This window comes from Nipponia nippon, unplaced genomic scaffold (genome assembly GCF_047370975.1).
Source record: "Nipponia nippon isolate SJK-2023a ecotype South Korea unplaced genomic scaffold, ASM4737097v1 scaffold_3, whole genome shotgun sequence".
Lineage (NCBI taxonomy): Eukaryota > Metazoa > Chordata > Aves > Pelecaniformes > Threskiornithidae > Nipponia > Nipponia nippon.
Genome location: NW_028262347.1, coordinates 66,609,276 through 66,630,368, shown reverse-complemented (window position 1 = coordinate 66,630,368; position 21,093 = coordinate 66,609,276). Strand labels below are relative to the sequence as shown.

At 41.0% G+C, this 21,093-nt stretch overlaps 1 protein-coding gene and 1 long non-coding RNA gene across 7 annotated transcripts in view; one reads left to right on the top strand and one right to left on the bottom strand.

Moving 5' to 3' along the window:
• FGD4 (FYVE, RhoGEF and PH domain containing 4) overlaps positions 1–21,093 on the top strand; it is a 115,397-nt gene that overhangs the window by 45,028 nt on the left and 49,276 nt on the right. The window contains exon 1 of one of the 6 annotated variants that reach the window (XM_087766415.1): positions 11,682–11,843. The exons of the other annotated variants lie outside the window; for them this stretch is intronic. Coding sequence (XP_087622541.1) covers positions 11,828–11,843 — 16 coding nt within the window. The 5' untranslated portion in view covers positions 11,682–11,827. Of the gene's footprint in view, positions 1–11,681; positions 11,844–21,093 lie in introns of those variants that run through there. 6 annotated transcript variants of the gene reach the window in all.
• Positions 10,202–11,602, bottom strand: LOC148054684 (uncharacterized). The gene is made up of 3 exons (XR_015706571.1): positions 11,475–11,602; positions 10,718–10,988; positions 10,202–10,617 (listed from the first exon to the last, which is right to left on the bottom strand). It is a non-coding gene; the product is annotated as an uncharacterized LOC148054684 (long non-coding RNA).

Below are 21,093 nucleotides of genomic sequence, written 5' to 3'. Positions count from 1 at the left end.
TTTTGATGAATAGCTGAGCAAAGTGTGTACTTGAGTACATTTGGGAATGTGGAGCTCAGGACTAGAACGAGCCATTTGGTCACTGAGGGGTTTTGTGTGGGTTTTTCCCTCGTCTCCCTCAGGCACAGGCAGCCATGTAACTTAGATCTCACTTAGATATTCAGTAGACTTTTCTTCTCTCACGCTGAGCATCAGACTGTTACTGGCTATGGGAAACAAACTTAGAAAACTTTAAACTGTAGTAAATGGCCAAAGTTAATATTATACTATGCTTCAGAAACTGAGCAAGAAAGATTGAAGTTATTGCCAATGTCATGAGATTCCTGCAGAAAACTTAAGTAGGCACTTCAGAAATGAACTCTACTAGCAGCATGATGGCTTACATGGACTCAGTAGCTACAACCAGTGCTTCAGAGGAAAGGGAACCCAAAGCAGCCAAATTTTGAATCGGAGGGAAGAGTAGTCTTCTAGTCCTGATAGATGGCTAGTAGAAGTCCTTTTCCAACTTCTGATCTTTGGAGGCTCCTTCGTTGCAGTTTTGTTATGCTTGTTCTTGACTATCTGTAGACATCTGCTGGCTTGTGTATCCTTTGGACTGTACTTTGCTGTGGTTTTCCCACCACCATAGAAGCACTTTACCGTCCTGAAGATTGTATAGATGCAGCTAACTCTGGTATTAAAGGGTGTTGCAACTTGTTTGTTCCAGTTATACTTGTAGTAACACTTACGGGGGGGGGGGGGGGGGGAGGAGAAGAGTGAAACAAGTGAAACAAAGTACCACGCAAGCTTTTTTAGCAAAGGCTCATGAACTGGGGATTGAGGCTTCAGAAGATCTGAATTCCAGTCTCTTCTACAGTTAAGGGTTTTGTTTTGCAGGCGTTGAGTAGTGCCATGGGTGGTGTGGTGTATTCCCTGGAGCGGTGTCAAACATAGCTGCTGTTTAAGTAGTAGAGGGAAAATTAGCTCAAGAGATTGTAATATTACTTGAAAGAACAAGTTGATTCTGTAATGAGTTATTTCTGCAGGGCACAACCTGAACTTCTCACTTGGAATTTTTCTTCCTAGTATCTTCTCCTCAGTCCCTGTTAAAGGAGCAGCAGCTGCCCGAGCATTCGCACACCATTCAGGGAGTCGCACACACACCACGCGAGACTTTATCTGCTAGGACCGGAGTCCCTTCGCAGCAGGCAGCTCCACTGAGCTGACGGGTGCCCCTTTTCGCCTCCTCACTCACACACACACTCACCCTCGAGCGCTTTCGCTCCCCTCAGGCTTGACCCTAGGTTTCCCCGAAGCAGAGTTTCCGAGATGACGTACGCCAGGTGAATTTGAGTCGTACAGTGGTGAACAGCAGCTCGAGCTGGGTGCCTCTGGGGAGGGACCCCGAACAAAGAGATCCCTGGGCAATTATACCCTTACAGTCTAAGTTCCCCTCCCCTCACACAACGGTTCGGTCCAATAGCAATATTTGGGTCTGGGGTCTCTTGTTCCTTATTGGATCCTTTCCCTGTCTCCAGGCAGGACATTCCGTTTCTTATCTTGAATAGTTGCAGCTTCTGCTGATGGTTTCGGCTACCTTATCTTCCTGGTTTGCACTGGTTTCAGGACCTTCCTTCATGTAGCTAAGTAAGAGTTCAGCATATGGTCAGCGCATCTAGGTGAAAGTTCACAGCTTGCAGTCTAAGGCTTCAACAGGTCTTTGGATTCTTATTTAAGCTAAAAAGTGACTTCTACAACAGTCTCAGCATCTCTTATGTGCTCCTACAGTCCTGTCCCATTTCCTACATGAGTTAATATATATATATATATATATTTTTTTTTTTTTTTTTTTCCCCTCTTCCCTTTCTTAAGGAGGTCACCGATGCTCAGGAAGATGGGTGAAAGCATGAAGTGTCTTTTCTGTAATTCAAAATAGTTTGATGGCTTCCCGTATCATGCTTGCAGCAGTTACATTGAGACTGAGATCTATTACCTAGAATAAATAATTTGATGCTATTTTTACTTGCATTCATCATGATTGAGTATTGTATACCTGTTGTTAAGGTCCCTAAAATATCGAAAGGGTTCATAGGTTGTATAAAATTACCTGTTGCCTTTCTTTAAAGATCCTGTGCCACTTTTCTTTACAGCTGTAATAGTTCTTTGGCAGCTCTATGTGCCAAGGCAGTTTCCATGACTAATTTTGATGTCTGTCCTTTTCAGTGGCTCTTGTTTATGCGATTGCTTGGAGCCCTGTGTTGCTGTTATGACTTGGCCACCCACTGTAATGCAACTAGCAAGTGTTTTTGTCCCTTGGCTTGTCAAGATTTCTGTGTTAAGTCAGTTTTAACTGTGGAAGCTGCTGCAAACAAACTCTTAAAGATAGCTGCTATAAGCCAAAATAAAATGGAAGACTTAGTGGTAGAATTAGAGCTTTACCTAAGAATCAAAACACAGTTAAAATCTAATATGATGAAATATTCATAGTCAGCAGTGTGAGCGCTGTTTCCTGTTAGTAAAGTCAGCAATGCTGCACCCCTCTGTTGTCTGCTAGTATCCTGTTATTTTGGGTAAATGCTCTTTAGAAAAACTTAGCCTAGAACACTGTAGTTATAGCACCTTGCCCACCAATTTTTTTCCCATTTTACCACTTGTTCTGCAAGCTGTGGCCTGATTTCTGCAATAACAGGATAATTACTGCTTGCATTTTGATATTTTTTTTTGTGTATGTGTTTATAAAGCTGATTTTATTGATTGCAAAATATAGTCTTTCTAAACAATTGTCTTAATTTTTCCAGACTTGTCTTATTGCTGATATTCCTCTGGTATGACTGAGAATGTTGCAAAATTTTTCTACTGTTGAAAAATTCTGAAAACTAGAATGCTTTTTTGCTTGCTGCTTAAGACAGGAGTAAAACTTCAGTTCGTAGCTGAGGGGTTCTTTTGTGTATGTGTGTGTCTTCTGTGGGACATCCTCAGCTTCTGTGAATGATCCACAAAGCTAACAGAAGTGTGATATTCCTGCGATCTGGTATTAGACATTTTCAGTGCAAAACAATGCACAGGATATAGTCCTGATAAGAGGAAAAAGCCACTCAATCCAACATGATCTACTTAGTTCTTTGATAGTGTAGTTTATTTGTCATGTTTTGGTGGATTAAGATTTTCTTTGTAGATCACTGAAACTGCTTTAATCCAGTTTATCTCAAAACCACGTGGCGTTTTAGAATCTCTTCCTGTAAGAAAGACAAAAATGAAACTTGACTGTCTGTTTTATAGCTGGCATCTTCTCTGATTCTAGGTTTTTAGAGTTCATAGATAGCAGTAAAAGAACTGTGGGGAAAAGCTTATTGATTGCTTTTGTGTCAAAATAAATGATGAAAAGCTATTACCATCTGTCTGATGAGGTCTGGGGTGTGGATAGCAATAAAGGAAATCATAGTTTCATTAGTGCTGATGTGGTCTCTGTGAAGGCTGTGTTTAACTATCAGCACAACTTCACTATGTAAAACAGTCACAACTGTCTCTCATCTTGCACCCTTATTGCACCAAAAGCTGAAATGCACTTCTATGTTCTCTTATTTGTCACCACTGTCTGTATGGTTAGCTTCCTTTTTTGAGAGTTTGATTTGAAGAGCTCCTTTTTATCACTTTTCTCTGGATGCTTGAGATACGCAAGGCTGGATGGACTGGAAAAAAGCGGTACTATGTCTTAACGGCAGGGCAGAAAAAGCTCTGTAAAGAAGGTCCCGATTTGCTGACTATCCTTTAAGTACTAGATTAAATTGGCCTTAACAGGGCAAAGTCAGAAGACTAAAACCGTTTATATATTTGAGGCAGAAAGAAATAGTCACGAACAGATAGTAGAATTTTTTTGTCCTGAGACCCGCTCTACTGAAAGATGTCCCTGCCCATGGCAGGGGGGTTGGACTGGGTGATCTTTAAAGATCCGTTCCCACCCAAACCATTCTATGGTGCTCTGATTTTTAGGAACTTAGGTGTTCTGAAGAAAGTTTATCTGATGCTTTCTGTGATGTGATAGGGAGGACAGAGAAGGGTGGAAGGGGAAAGGCAAATGTGTTGTGCCATCAGGTTTCTTTTCCGTAGAAAGCATGGAGTCAGAGTTAAGGTAGAATAGATTGAAAATGCCTATACTGTCACATATTCTGTGCAAGAAATATAAATGGGATTCAGGAAAAGACTAAACAAATTAATGGTGAATATGTCTTCCAGCAACTGGTAAAATACAGTTGCACAAATGCATCTGCTGACATGGGTGATCCCTAAACAACTGATGCTGGAAGCTGTGGGATTGAGGGAAAGATCATTGTGTGTTTGCTGCCTTCTGCTGTAGGTTACCCAAACATTTGCTACTGCTTCTTTTCAGACACAGAATATTTGATTGAATTATTTTTTTTTTTTTTTCCTGACCACAGTTCATATCCTCTTGTTTACTCCAGAAATGTACTGATGTGTTCCACTCTAGGGTTTATTGTGAATCTTCCATGCTGTTTTTTATTAACTCAAACTGAGAATAATTTGTACTTTATTTTTAGTATCTATCACTGCCCAAACTTGTTTTTTATATGGAAGCAAAATCACTGTCACTGCATTCTGGCCTGTTTCACTTACGAGTCTTTGTACTGTTTGGGTTTTGAATGTGGCAGGGGTAATTTTTAAATTGTGGATTTAGCCTTCTGCTGTACTGCTGAATCTAAGAAAAATCCTGTGTGGTGGTCCTCCTGGCTTGGGTTGTGGGGTTTTTTGGTGGTGTTTTGGTTGGTTGGTTGGTTTGTTTTGGTTTTTGTTTTTTGGCAAAATTAACTGGAAAATGAGAGTCTGTGCTCTTAAGCTGTTTTGCAAAGATGTTAAATGAGCATTATGTTTAATCTGTGAAGGTGAATAAAGACAGGTGGCACAGCAGTACCAGGGTGGGTCACAAGCTTTATCATCTTCCCTTTTTTCCACCCTTCCTTAAAGAAGGGTATGGGTTTCTGTGGCAACAGCTACAATCTGGTCCCCAACCAGTGGGGCACCAGAGCTGCCCTCCTGGCCTCGCACCACTCAGTTCTGCTGGTCTAGCTGTATGTCCTGGCTGGCAGGAGAGCGCAGTGGCAAGCAGGAACGTCACCGTCGGAGGTAATACTGTCGCTGGGTAAGAGGCAGCAGCTGCGGTGGAGTCAGGAGGCCTGAATAAGCAGCCTTCTCAAGGGGGAAGGCATGGGAAGGAGAAAGCAATGAAGACAACATGAGAAAAGGCAGAGCTGCAGGGCCAGAGGGTCCTCTCGTTGTATCTATTTGCTAACTGTGTGTTAGTGTAATAGAATGGATAACACTATAAATAGTAATTTGCTCTTCCCTAAATCATAACATGAAGCTTTCTCTCAATTTTTTAATAAACAAAGAGGTATAAGAAATAGTGAACTGTTAAGCCATTTTTTTTAAACAAGGGAGTTGGCAAATCAAACCCAGTTGATAAAGGCAAAGCCTTTGACCACTTCCCACATCTAAAACCAAAAATCCTTTAACAATTGCTGATCTTTCTTTGCTAGAGAAGATTAATTGAAAAATGAACCACAGATTCCTGGATTATTTTTCTAAGTATGGGAAATACTTTAAGCTACAGAAAAACAGCTTTACGTGGTTAGTGTAAAACATAGAGTTGCCATAGCAAAAGCACTCCTTTTGTAAATGTTAATAGAATAGATGTCAGTGATGTGGTGCTCAATGATCTTCAGTATAGTTCTGTAATTTTGTAGAAGTACAACCATTTAATTATTTGTTTGGAGGGTTTTGTAGTTGCTTGTATTACTTTTATGCTTGGCCTAAATTGCAGACACCAAGATGCTACAATGACAAATGCTGTACAAACGTAGGACAAAAAGGCAGGCTTTTCCCCTAAGACCTCTTATTCCGTGTCCTTTGGGTTTTTGTGCAGCCACAGGCTTTCCCTTTGGGGCACGTGATACAGCTGAGCTGGAAGAAAAGAAAAAAGATGGAAAAATACTGCTGTTTGCTTGCTAATTATGGCATGGTAGTTGTTCATCACACCTGCCTTGAGGTTGCTTGTCTTAAATCCAAATCCTTGCTTGTGAACCAGGAGAGCTAGGGGAGGGAGTGATGGAAGAATTTTTGATTTCAGAACTGGGAGGGAAAGTGTCCTTACAACAAACTTGTTTCTGTTTGGGCTGCAGATCTAGAGTCTTCCATAGTGTTTCTCACCTTGGGGGCTAGTTACCCATCTTTTTAAGGTGCTCTTGTTACTTTTCCTTGTTGCAGTAGTCCTGAATACCCATTCCTAAGGTCCGTCCCTGCCTAGCCCACTCCTGTGTGGACTTTTCCTCCTCCCTTCTTTTTCTGGTGGTCATGTGTTTCTGTAGCTCATTTGCTTAAATCTAGAAATTTTTCCCCATCTTTTTATTCATTATATACCTGCAAATCTTGAGTTGTCATATGGCTGTTTCTTCCTTCCTCGCATGCCTGTGTGTCAAAGCTTGAAGGATGCAGCTTAACAAAACAGGAAATAACTAGGTCTGTGTCCCGGATGGATTTTGTTCTTCTCTCCCACCTTCTTCTGTTGACACTGATGCTCATCTGATCCTATGGGCCACCTCAGCCTGCTAAGTTAACAGAACAATCCAAAAGAAAATGAATATGTTTCTGGCAGATCAGTGAGCTGAACCGGCTTGCTGCAGTGCAAGACCCGGTGCAAGGAGAGGAAGAGCAGGATGTTCCTTTGCCAGCAGCCAGCCACTGGCTTGGCATAACAGAGCTCTTGGGCTGCACACGGACTCTCTCGCCTTGTCTTTTCTGAGGATATTGGGGAACCACGCATGAATTTCATCCTTCGTGTAGCCATTCAAGGGTCCTTGTCAGCGCTTCACAGCTACTGCATTCAGTCATCATTAACCTCTGCAGTCCTCGGGCTGACCCCCATTGCTGCCCCTGGATGAGATGTCGGAGCTGAGTTAATGTGGCAGCCTGGCATTGGGAAGGGCCATCATGTCCCTTCCGCCTATGCTGAGCTATGCTGTGCTCTGATCTCCACCATGCGCCTCCTGGAGCTTGTCACACTGTACAAAACACTGGTTCAGCTTGCTCACCTGGAACAAAACAGTTTGCTTGTCCAGCCCAATGCAAGCTAGCAGGCAATTTCTGTAAGGGAGGAACATGATATAGCTGCAAGGGGTAATGATGGGAGTGGGATATGTTCATCTTGGTAGTAGAAACATTAAACTGAAATGCATATCTAACATTAACCACATCCTTGTGGGCTTCATCTCTCCACTTCCTTGGTAGAGAGGAGAAACTCCTGAACATCCATGTGGTGGTTTCCCTCATTTGTAACTTGTTAGTTGGCTGCTTGACTTTTTAAGCCATTTACTTTGGTGCCACATTTAGGCTCTGCAGTTTTACTATCTGCCCATGGTGATCAGAGGCAGGAAGCCCCCATCGCATACCCCGTTACAATCAAAAGAAACCACAAAGCACCAGTGGTAGGCCTTGCTTGAGCTCTTGCACAGTGCTCAGAAAGAAAGTAGAGGATAGTCATTGCTTCAGTACAGCAAGAAGGTGCAGGTAGGAGGGGCAGATGGTCACCCTCTGTTTAGCATGCCTGGGGCAGTGCATCTTTCTCCCAAATTTTGACCTAGGCCAGTGTATGTTTCTGCATATCTGCAATTCCAAAGGTGTCCTTTGTTTTGTGTGCCTGCACCCCAAGTGAATTTTCAAACTTTTTTTTTTTGCCTTGTTATAGAAGTATCTGTTCAAAACTACAGTGAATAGTATTTAGCAAGTTGTGTGCTTTGGATTTTTTTTTTTTAAGGTATGGTTTGTATCCAGCCTTCTTCATAAAATCACCTGTTATTGATTTTAGACTATCCCAAGATTTGTGAAAAGGGCAGCTTATGGAAGGTCTGACAGAAGTGGAGGTCAGTTTGGGACAAGGGTGTGTGGTGTCTCGCTAGCTAATCCCATTGCCCTTGGAATAGCTGGGAGCCAAGTAGAACCCCTCTGCAGACTACTGTTGGGCTTTTGAGAGAGGCTTTTAACAGCACCTCAGAAACTATTTTGGGATAAGGAGAAAGCATGCTTTCATTTTTGCGTAGGACCAAACTGCTGTGTTTTTGAAGTACCGGGGTGTTCAGGAGAAGGGAGAGGTATAGGGAACAGTGTGAGTCAACCACACCTACTTTATGGGAGCCCTGTGAAAGGTACCTTTTTAGTTGTTGTGGTTTTATGTCTCTGTTGGACTCATTGAGATGTCTAAAGATCTCTCAGGGAAAAAAAAAAGTTGGGGGTTGCTTTCAGTGCAGAGCACTGATATATTGACATTCAGAAGTGTTTATGCTGCATTCTGTGCTAGGCCGACACGTGGGTTACTGATCCTTTGGCTGGGACAAAAAAAATCGCTCTTTCTCCATCAGTGCCTTGCAGAAACTTCATATCGTGTCCTGACGCAGCATCCTCGGCAAACTTCAAACACTTTGTGCCTGAAGTGAGTCTGCAGTAACGAGGAGCCAGCTGAAGACAGCCATACGAAATGTTAGGCTGTGATTCACTGTTGCATGAGCTAATTTTTCAGGGGTATGTGTCAGTGTGGCATGCTGCCCATGCAGCTCCTCAGGTTTCCTAACAGTACTCGTACTCATGTGACTTCCTTCTCAACTCCAGCTTCGTCCCATTAAGAATATTCAAATGAGTTGGGTACATAATTTGAGTCCCTTATCTGCAAAATAAGGAAAGTACTGAGAGAAAGCTTGCGATGTTTAGTTTGAAAAGCGCACGGTGGTGGAGAACAAAGTGCGTGCCATATACTTACTGCAAGACACTTATAAAAACTTCTAATTACTGGAGTGATGAAGTCATATGATAAGCTAATAATTTTGATTTGAGATAACATAGTTTCATAAAACTTAACTAGTCTGCTGTGCAAGTCTCTGGACTAAGAACATGCTGATTTTAGTTTGAATAGCTATCTTATTCATACTAAATGACAGCAACTACTTGTCTTAGTAGTACAATTTTAATTACCCAGTAATGAGAATCTTTTATTTAACTAGTTGTTTTCCATGCCTTTTCATCTGCTTTTTAGATAACTAACTTTCTTTTGTAATTAACTTTTCTTTAAAGTTCACAGGCATGTTCTGGTGACAGGTAAAACATAGCTGTACCTCTTGTTGATGAGTTTTCAACTAATACTTGCCAATATAGCTTTATGGTGCAGTTTGTACTTCGCACGCTTCTGCTTTTAGAATAAGCAAAGTTAGGTATAAAACTCATGTGAAAGCAGGGGAATAGGTTAATGAGATGTCCTCATTGTATCAGTTTTAATCTCTCCCAAATCCCCTTATCTGCTAGCTAATCAAATAGGGATAAAACAATTAATCTTTTACCTTTTTTTAAAAAGGAGGAGTTAAGCATGTGTTTTGAAGATGGGCTTTGGAAACGTCTTTATACTTGTTTTAATGTTGCTCCTTGTGGAAATGAAATAAAATAAAATTCGGTTTTCTTCAGGTTTGTAAGATCCCTTCTCTCTCCCTGAGCAGTAGCCGAGCTGCAGTTACTCTCCGTGGGCTGTTGTGACCCAGGGGTTTGCCTGCGTGGCCCAAGGTGGACCTTTTGGGGCTGGTCAGAGCTCTGACCTCTCGCCTGTTCTCTGCCTCGTCCCCTGTGGCAGGGATGGAAAGAGCACAAAGTCTGGTAGCTTAAATGTCATCCCTCCCACACGCGTCACATTACAAAGTTTGCCACAGTTGTTAGATACGTTTCCCCAAAAGGGAGACTTGATTTCCCGTCTGGCCCCTGCTTTTCCTTGTGTGACCCCTTCTCTTTGCTTACAATGGTCATGTAGCTGCTTATCTGAACCAATTGCTTCTTGTATTATTTTGTAGCCATTTGTCTTACAGTTTTACAAACTATTATATTGCTCGTGTGAAAATTGAAAACTTTATTGCTGATCCCATCTGAATTTAAAATCTGTCACATACTTGTATGACAGGCACTATCAGTGTTTTTTCTGGTTAGGAAGAGTACATCAGGCTGAAGAAAGGCTGGCAAAGCCTCACTGGCCGGTGGATAAACCAGGCTGGTGGGGAAAGTGGTTTGTTTCAAATATGGGAAACTGAGCAGAAAATTTATCTTCGCTCCAAAGGCTCTTCTGGAGAGAGAAGGTGTTCTGTTGTAGATATACTTCATGTAGAAGCCCAAGCAAGGGGGCAAGCTTTGAACTCTTGGAGGTGAACTTCAAAATAGAAATGTAACCTATGCATTGGAGTTCTCTTAGTCTGGTTATGAAACTCAGTTACTGTTATTTTTTGTTTTAATAATGCGTTGATGACCTGGGTGAACAAAATTTTTGTGTGTCTTCAAGGAGCCTGGGATTACTTGCTAGGAATATCAAGGATGGGGAATTGCAACTTTCTAGCCCAACAGTTTAAAAATAAATGCTAAAACAAAAAACAACACGTGCAAATCTTGGTCAAAGTGTTAAAAATGGGTTCCATTTAGATTTCAAATCCGTATGTGTGGAACTTGCATCTGCTCATCTCAAGAAGAAAAATGCACCAAAGTTTTGAAATAATTGGAGGAAAATAGTTTTTTACTGTTTTTTTTGGCAAAACCCGCTCTGTTCACCATCTGTAAAAGAAAGGAAATAATTAGCTGCGCTATTCCAGAGAGCTGTCTCCTCAGTGAAAAACAGATATTCATAACAATGGATTGTTTTGCAAGTGTATACCTCGTAACCCTTGGTACTTGTCCTTCAGAGCAGCTCTGCAGTGGCTAGCCTTGAACGTGAGGACTGCAGTGGCCGGTAGTGGCCGGGGCTGTAGGGAGCTGTGGTTTGGACCAACACAGTGGTTGAAGATGACCTCAGCTGCAGCGAATGACAAGCTGGCTGCTATATTCTGATTCCTATTATCCAAACTGACAGGGCTGGATTTTAAATCCCGGTTTCTTTCTCCTGCTGTGATGAAAGTGTGCCAGCCGGGGATCACATGGTGTGAGAGCTGTGAACAACAGAAGAAAGTTACTTTCAGTAACTTCTCTTTTCAGTTAATCCTTCCACTTTTTTTTAAAAACATGCATTTTCATAGTTCAGAATTCACTCTAATATCTTTGTATTCTACCCTGGAGCATAATATCTAGTTTACGCCATTTAAAAATCGATTTAAAATTATTCTAGTGAATTTTAATCTGTGCCAAATAAGCTAATGTTTTCAAGACAATTCTTTAATGTAGACTTTTTTGGTCACTGCTCCGGTATCCTGTGTGTTGCATTTACTTCATTCTAGGCATAAATTTAAGTACAGATTATGCAATGCAAAAGACTGTTAGAAACATGCATCGTGCAGTATAAAGGGAGAACAAAGTACCAACCAGAGAAATGCACTAACTTGTCCTTTAACCTTGATACTGCTTTAATTTCAAAGAGCAATGCAATTAGTAGTGACAAAACTTTCGTAGTAGCTGAGGCATTAGACAAAACAACTTACAGTAGTCCCTCCTCCTCCTCCTCCGCCTTTCTCCAGCAGTTTGCAGGTTACATAAGCTGATTTCTTTGTTTTTTCTCTTTAATAGTGAACAGACTTCACTCTCTTCTCTAAGCGGACTGGTTTGCATGCTTACGCTTTTCCTCTGAAAACAGGCTTGCCTTCAAAGAGGGAGGAGCATAGCGTTACTGAAAGACTCAGCATGTAAACTGTCGGCATATACTGAACATCTGGTGAGAAGTCCTTTGCGGCAGCTTATAGGTCTTGTAAATAGGATATATGTGAGCCTGTCATAGGGTTATTACCATTGCAAAATCAATTCCTCGTGCGGTGGTACTGGAATAGATTTATAAACAATGTCTTCTGAACCAGGTAAGACTGAACAGGATGCTTCTGTTAAACCTTAATCTCTTCAAGACTTGGGGTATATTTGGGTCCAGGGACACTAAGAGTTAAACTTCCTAGTTTGAAGCAAACAAACCGGTAAACATCCAGCTGCCTTGTGATGCAGTACAGCTGGAATGCTCTGGTGGCTTTTTCCTCCTATTCTCTGTAAATGAGCTTGCAGTCTCTTGAACTGCTTGCCTAATACATCTGCCACACCGAGAACTCTGCTGCTTTTGGCTGGTTTTGCTGCTGCTTTCACCAGCTCGAGACTTTCTTAAAAGCAAATCAGTTTTGTGATGTTTATAAATGGTTTCTGTTTCTGGCTTATCTGCCAGATTCATTGCGCTCTGTTTATAGCTGCAAGGTTTCTATAGGACACTTCTGTCAGTTGGCATTGGCTCTAAGAATTGTATCTCTCACTGTTTTAGGAAGTAGGTGTGCATTTCTGACTTATGCTCAGCTCTTCACATATAATGTTGCAATAATCCATTTAACTGATGCTTATGCTACATTTAATGTACAGAAGTGGCTTCCAGAATTGAAGAATGTTCTCTTTTATTGCACTATCTAGTGAAAGGTTTGGATTTTTTCCATTGCAAATATGCTCGTAGCTGAATTTTTAAGAATACTATTGAAAACACTGCTTTACTTGAAAGCGAGTGCACTTTTCAGTTCTGAGAAAAGTTCAGCTTGGGGTAAGTTAAATTGAAAGGCTTACCCAACCCTAACAGTTTAATATAAGACAGTAAATATTCTGAATTAAGTTTTCCACAGAGAGATAGATGAAATGGATCTGTGGAAGGTTTGTGTTCAGAATGCTGGTCTTCCTCTGGAAAGCCCTCTGAGACTAAATAGAGGGAAGGAAGTTACTGGCTTGAGTGAGTTTGAGAGATTTACTAGAGAAGCTTGAAGTAGATGCATGCAAATGGCTCTACCCCAGCTCTCCTGATTTCAGTACTTGTGGGCATCTGATTTTTCTTGGGTACAAACAATACTTGTTTTAAAATCATTCTGTTGGCTCCTTATCTGTTTTATGATCAAGTTTGAAATTGCCTTTCTCCCTCTAGCTTTTGATAATCAATCAAAACAATGGGAATTGCACCTCTCCTCCCGCTCTTTGTGTCATTTTTCTGTATCTTGAGAAGAATCTACATGGGGATGTAGGAGACTTTTTTTTTTATTTTCACTGATCTAGCTCTTAAGAGCTATTTTCTAGGATCTGTAATGCATATTCTTTTCCTGTACATGTAACCCTAACAGATTTTCAGGAAGCTGAGTGTGGTGCCATAACTACTATTTTCAGTATTACAACTCATCTTCCCTCTTGCCCTTTGGCTTACTTCGGGTTAGTTTAGTTTGCAGAGGCCTACAGTATACTTACGTATAACAGTGGCAGTCTGAATGTCAAATATATTAGTGAAGCTGTGATCTTTGATTTTCTGCAAGATCAAATATGTGAAGTACAAATACATTTGTACGTGCTTTAAGGTGGCATAGGTTATACCATCATGGTATTTTCCAGGCAGTCTATTTCCCGGACTCCAGTTAGAAGTTGTATGAAAGCATTTAATGTAGGAGTGGACTTTGGTACAAATACCTGGCTTGAAGGGTAAGAAGGGGTGAGCTTCTACCAGCCTGTGGAATAGCATATAGATACTCCTAACATCACCTTCTCAGGATGGTGTAGGAGACCTACAGAAAGAGACAGTATGCATAGAAAAGGTGACAGCAGCTAGTTCCAGTCTGTGTGGGTTTGAAATCGAGTGGACAAATATCCCTGGACCCTCCTAAATAGTATCTGAGGGAAGCAGTGAGTCGCTTGCTGAAGCACTGGCTGCCTCCAGTCCGAAAGGGGAAGAAATCCTTCCAGTGCTGACTGCTGGGACTGAGTGAGAGGGGAACAGCACAGCTGAAGGGACAGCGCCTATAGGAAGGTACAAATTCACATGGCAATTTATTCATTGCTATCGCTATGTGCATTTGAGAGCGTGCCTAGGTGCCTAAGCAAAGCAGTTCTTCCAAGTGCTAAAGGCCTGTAACAAATATGGAAGAGACAGAATGTACTTTTTCTGAAGCTTTGATGTTTTTGAAGACTGGAATTTTATAGATTTTTTTTTTTTAGTAGTAGTATTCATAATAGGGTGAAAACATCACTGAAAAACTGATTTCAAGCAATGTAATTTTAAAAAGTTCAATGATACTGTGACCCAGAAGTCAGCAGAGAGTTAAGTTGTTTTCATTAGTACCATCACTACACTTTGCTTTGTGCAGCACCCCAAGTCTTAAGTTAGTCTTTGTGGTAGGTGCTATATAAACAGAGACAGATAGTCTAATGGTTTACATCAATGCTTGTAAACCCAGTGAATTTGTTGAGTCTTTACTAAAAATTCAAAATAGTTATGGAATGCTCTTCTTCCCTATTCCCCTCCCCCCCCCCCCCCCCCCACCCTGGCTTTATGGTTATTATAAAACAAAAGGATTAAATTCCTTTAACATTCAGAGTTTGGAAATCTAGTGCCTGTGTGTTCCTTACAGTTTGACAGGCAACGCTTGACCTTGAGATGGGTAGGTAGTTAGGAAACACAATCTTTCCTTTAGATTGCCGTAAAATATTTAATGCATTGTGACTGCTCTTGCTTGCTTGTAAAAAAGCCCTTACATCCATGACCTGTTACTAAAAAAAAAGAAAAAGAAAAAAAAAAAGTGAAAGGAAAAAAAAAAGGTAAAAGAAAAAAAAAAAGTAAGAGAAAGGAGGAGGGGCAACAACTGGGTTAGGTCATGTAAGGTGTAGAGGGATTGGGGTATTGCCAAACCTTGTATTATAAAAGAAATTAAATGTTTAGCCTTAAACAAACATTATATTTTTGAGAGTAATTTCATAGATTTTATTTGCATTGTTTTGCAAAACCTTCTTCCCCAACATGCAAGCCATCAGCTTTTTTTAATGAATATTTTGATACTCTTTCTTCTGATGCCAAAAACTGAGGCTCTCAGGAAAACAGTAAATATTGCATAGGAGTCAGCAGCATTTTGTTGGGCTGCAGTTCTGTGAACAGCTCGAGTGATCCAGTGGGCAGTTGCTGCCAAAAGGCTGCCCAGTCCCTCCCTGGGACTTTCCCAGACTTTTGGTCTCATCTACGAGCCAATTCAGCTCACTCACACAGCACAGAACTCCTGTGATAAAACCAGTGTCCGCTTGCCTGCTAGCTGCGGGGGGTTACATTGGCCTGGAGAGAAACCCAACGAGTGTCAGAGCCGGTAAGAAATAAGCAGTGGGAGCTACGGGGATGTAGATGTAGCTGCAGTTCGGGTTTGAGCAGCCTTTTTTAGTCTGTCCTGGGGCCTTCAAACGTTTTCATTTTCAAAATGTTTGCACAGTGAAAGGCTGCACATCCCTCAGATGTGTTGGACAAAACTTGAGCTATTACAATATTATTCCTCTTCCGGAAATGTTGAGTTTGATGTATTTTTACATTGCGTGACTTTTTTTTTTTTTAAAGCATTTCTTATCCATTTGTACACTCAAAGATAAATATTCATATGACTATTAAGCTTTTTGGAACAGTATGGTAAATATTCACCCAAGTCTGCATCAAAAATTATTTTAGTTCTCCAACTTAGTAAGTTTTATGAAATGACATTTTAAATTCATCATACAGTTATGTTCTTTTTTTTTTTTTCCTTTTAAAAAAAGCATATTTTAAATGGGGGTCTGGAAAAGACAGGAGAGAGGACTAAGCAATAGAGTTGTTCTGAATTTATATCTCTCGGCCAGTTCATAGCATAAAACGTAAAGCTGTTCCAATCTGTATAATGTTCAAGAGGCAACTGTACTGATGTGCAGGTCTGTCAATCTGGAGTGAATTCTGTGGGCAGCACGGATAGTGGTCGTCTCTGGTAATTTAGGGTTCAGGAATTTGTTCCCCATTTGGATTCCAGGCAACTTGTATTTGACTTCACAGATGGTGGTCTCTCTCTTGTTCCTTATGGACAAGAGACAATGTAAAAGCTGGCATAATTATGGTAGGCTTTAAGGGGACTGGACAAGGAAGGTCCTTCTTCAATAACTTCACAGGAAGGCCCTAAATGTACTTAAACCAGGCTTTTTGTGTCTGTTCTTACTTTTTTTTTCCATCCAGGTCAAAAGCAGGAAGCACTTGAATTCTTGTGAAGTGTCCAGCTTTGGGTTCTTTATATTTCTGGTTTGGTGCAGTGAGCATTCCCAGGGAGCTGCTTGTTTTTTCTGTGTTTCGTAGATGATGGTTGTTAATTACTTGGCAGGGAGATTGAGGCGCTTGGGGAGCCTGACAGTGGGCTGCCTGCCCCTGGCTTGGGGGAAGAAAGGCATTTGCCACCGAGCAACCAGAGTGCCACACAGTTGCGCCGCTCGTGCTGCTGTAAGGGACGACCAACCGCGTGTTTCTCTCCACCTGCGCTTTGTTCTTGATCAAGTTCATCACGTTATATTTACTTGTAATCTTTCACATAACGGGGGGTAGTGCCTGGTAGCCTGTTGTGATGCTATTGTGCAGTTAAAACCCTGCAGCCTCTTCTTTAATTAGGGCATATTACTTTAAATCTCAGGCCACACATTTTTAGAGAATAGTTTTTCGATTTATTTTTTCTCTTCCTTCCCTACTGTTTGCTCCAACCCCACTGAGATGTGATTCAACAGAATTAACGTTATCTAGTGGCTACTTGCTTCTGGAACGGGAGTCTTGTCTTCCTTTCCCCATCACTGAATTTGCATCTTTTCCCAAGCTCCAGTGCATCTAAGGTGAACGAGTGCGTGAAGCTGGCTGCTTTTTTTTGGCAGGGTTACATTTCTTATGGCTTAACTTTCCCGGACTGCATCCTGGGGCTAAATGTGTGCCGGCACTGATGCACAGAAAGTGGTGGGAGCAGGCAGCCAAGAGGAGGGAGGGGAGCGGGTGGAATAACTCGTGTCCGTGACAGCTGGCTGCTGGATGGGCTTTGGGTTGTCAGATGCTGTCCGGACACATGTACTGCCTCAGCAGTTGGATCTGGGAAGCAGTTTCCATCTATCAGTGATAATTTTATTGGCTTGTATTGAATAATTGACTTCTGTTTGGATCTTCGGCTGTTCTGCATTTTGTATATATTATATTACATATTTATATCTTTAAATTACTTGAATGCTATCAGTGTGTATATACAACTTCTGCTCAGATCTTCTGAAATAATAGATCAGTTACAGTTTCAACCTTCTGTAATTAGATTATTTTTTTTTTTTCCTCCCTTTGGGTCTGTGGGGTTTTTTTCGGTTTGGTTTGGGGTTGTTATTTTTTTAGCTTCCTGTTTCTAAAAATGCTTTCTCTTAGCAGTCCTTTTATCAACAGAAGGAGCTGATTTCATGTCTCAAAGCATATGGGTATTTTCTAAAATAGCTCTAAGTTGAGATGAATATGAAATAACTGCGCAAATAATGGCAGAGCAGAAGATGAAAATGTCAGTGACTGACTTGTTAGAGAAGTCTTCTGAAGCAGTATATACTGAGCAACATGGTGAAATTTGTAGTTAGATCAAATGTATCAATTTTTTTTTGAAACCTGTTAGTATTTGTCTAAAAATCTAAACACACTGTTATTTCATAATTGCTTATCATTTGTAGAAGGGGAGGTCTTTTGTCATTGAGTTATCACTGCACTTGCATAGTATGTATGTGTTAATCTATCATCTTGAATCATTCTAATGGTTTGTATGAGATACGATCAGCTGCGTTTTTTCCTCACATGACCCCATTAGTGCAGGTGCTCTCCTTAATATGAAGTTAGACTGTGTTGCCCAGCACTGTGTCATGCTGGTTATCTTATGTATGATAACATGAAGAAAATAAATCATCTTAAGACTTGACAAATAAAGTGAAAGAAACATTTAGGGCTTGGTGCCACAATCCTGGCTCAGACAAGTGATTCTTCTGTGATCAATGAGTCTGCTTATACAAATAGGATGTCTTATTTAGTAAATAGGAGCTCAGAACATTTAGAAAATAATGACTGCCATCTGTGCTGGTGTCAGTTAAAAACTCAGTGAAAAATTTCCGTGTTAAGTAAAATAATAGTTGAGGGGATGTTGCTCACCTCACACAGCTCTACACAGAAAACTAAACGGAAAAAATAGTTTGGGGAAAACTTGGTGGAGGTGCGTCCTGTTCATCTTTTCTTGTGCTAGGGCTCACAATCAAAATAGCTATTAATGCAGTAGGAACACAAGAAAGCCCCGTAAACCTTACTCAAACCCTTCCTTTGTGAAACATGTAGGGAGCTGTAAAGGGGCAGGGAGGAATTGGACCTCAGATACAGGGCTCACCATTTTTCCCATGATCATGACAGGGGAAGAGGTTGAAGGACATAGTCAGGACACTCCTGTGATTTTGTGAAATACTGCCGTATGAGAAGCGGTTCTTGAGATGAAAGTTGTCATAATGTGTTACGGCACTGGCAAAAGGCTGTGCTGACAAGGAGGGAGGAATTACCTGAAGTTACCTGATGTAGAAATGAGACAGTAACAGCAAGGTAGCTGACTTTGGTTACAGGATCAACTTACCCTGCCTTCTCCTGGCATGATGAAGCTGCTGCTGCTTACTGTACCTGTTTTCTTTTTCAGTGTTTATTTTTGTGGTAACCTTGTGGTTCTTAAATACATGAAGCTCATGGTACATGGCTTGTAGGGTCAGGAGCTGTGCTCACCCTTAAGACTTATAGATAGGCTTAATAAAAAGAAAGAAAAAATATTCTCCAAACTTGCTGAAAGAAATATTGACATTATTTTATGAAAAACAAGCCATGAAAAGTCTCTGCAAGTAAAAGAACACTATTGCATATTTTCTTTTTAGATTTTGGACTTGATCATACATGTGCAAAGACCAAAGTGAAAACAAGCATTTGGGGAAATGTTTTGTAATACAGGAACTAAGTATGTTAAAGAGCAGTCCTTGGTTCATGTAAACAGAAGTCCTCTTACTCGGAGCTCTCTCTTCAATCATATGTCTTTCTGGAGATGTGGCTTGTCTCTGTTCATGTAAGAAACCTTCATTATTCATTAAATAGTTGATGAATGACCACCATCAGCAAAGCCATTGTCCCAGCGTGTATGAGTGTAGGTGACTCATAAGAACCTTAGTGTAAGAGATGCTGTGTTTTTGGCAGAGGACCTCAGTCATAAGCTGCTACTTTCAAACCGCAAGCTGCGCATTGGCAGCCTATTCTAAATCAGCATTTTCCAGTCAAGGGAGACCCTGGTGTGCTTCAGCCACTGAGCTGGCTAGTTCTGCCTGCTCCCTCCAGCAGCCCTGCTCCCCTGTGGCAGGGGGAGCAGCAGCGGTAGGTTTCTGGAGCTTTTACCAGCTGAAGCAGCTGCTCAGTCAGTAGCAAGGCCCGAAGGCTTGCTGCCTTCCCTCCCTACAATGGGGGAAGAGGTACGAGTAGAAAACCACAGCAGCAATGACCGAGAGTAAGGTTGTCACATGGTATCTCTGTGACTTGCAGCCTCTGCAACCTGTCTCTGAGCAGTGCTCTGTAATTCCACCCCTGCAGTCATCAGTAACCCTCCAGCTCCTCTATTCCTAAGGTGCCTCAGCATCGGTTTTGCCACCAGTAGCCTCCAAAAACTGGGTGATTAGAGAGCAGTGGCACTGCTAGACTGTAGACAACAGTATGAAAGCAGTGGTCCAGCAGTGGAAAGGTGTAGATGATGGTGGCTGCTGGGGGGCTTGTTCTCAGAAGGCTCAAAACTGTCCCTTTTTAATACAGTTTTAAAAAGCTGTTCACTGTTTCTTTTTCCATTTTATTTTACACGACTAGTTAACATTCATAGTATGTACCACTTGGACTTTATCAAATTAACTTTGATTTTAAAGGCTACACATTTTGAAGATGTGTTGTTGTTTGGTTTGTGGTTTTTTTTTTTTTTGGTTTTTTACTTGCTTTGCATTCCCTTCCCTCACGTTGCATCTCCATATTCCAGAATGTGCCCTCTCTGATGGGGAATGTACTGTAATCAGTGCATGTTGCATGGAGAAACCATAATTACTTCTCAGGAAATAGTTTTTTAGGCTCAGTCTGGGAAAAAGCCATTTGAAGTCCTGTACAGTGCTTTTTGTTTTATTGGAACAGCACCAGCAATGCATGTTATATTACTGTGCTAATCCAAAATTTAGACAAATGTTGAAAGATAATTCTATTAACTGCTGACTTATTCATTTTACTAAGGCTCACAGCAGATGTGCAGCTCTGCCTACATGGAAATGATTATTAGATCGGAGCCAAAAGAACAAAGATCACAGCCAGACAGGACAAGAGACTAAGGCACACTGAGTCTGCCTGCTGCAGCCGGTGTTGGCAGGACATTTGTAGTGAATCTGAAATTCACCATTCAGTCCTTCACTTTGCATGATGTGTAGTATACTGAGACTGAGATCAGGAGATTATTGTTGTTAAATCTTATTTTGATAATATTTCAGTGCTTCCTGTTAAGCTTGGACTTTATATGAAGCAGGTAACCTATTTAAATGTAGTGGCATACATAGCTGGTAACTTGGCAGTAGTAGCAGTTACTATAAGCTGTATTTCAGTCTAAAAATGAAAGTTACTGTGGGAAAGATGGATAGTTTCCTCCAACCAGAACAACTATAAAGCTTGATGAAACGTAGAAGAGGCAACATTGAATGCTTGAGTCTCGTGAATACCTGCAAACCAAACCAGTGCAGTAGTGTCTCATCTTCAACCAAGCAGATAAGTGTATGTATCTACTTTGAATTGGGTTCTATCACTGATGCTCTGCATAACCCAGCTTTCTTTATTAGAAATGAAATTATTTGAAAAGTTAAAGTCGTTTCTCTTCTTAGAAGATCTTTTGTGTTGCGCACAGTTAAACTTGCTGCAGTTTGTTTCTGTTCTCCTGTATTACTGCTCTGTGTGTTTTGTAAGTGTTGTTGTAACATACTTGGTGTTATGCATATCACAATTTGGAAACCTCTGCTCTGTGTTACTATGCAAGATAGCATATCTACCAAGAAGTTGAATATTTTGTAGTTCTTAGCAAGTATTGTGTAGCAAGCATTTGCCCTGCCAGTTTTAAGTTCAACATTGTTTCATCTGTTGAACTTCACCATCAAATGACCCATTCACAGGGGTCACTGAACTAAAAGAGCAATGTAGATACACTTTTTGCTATCTACAATTTACACCTACCATATTTACTTGAAGATTTATTT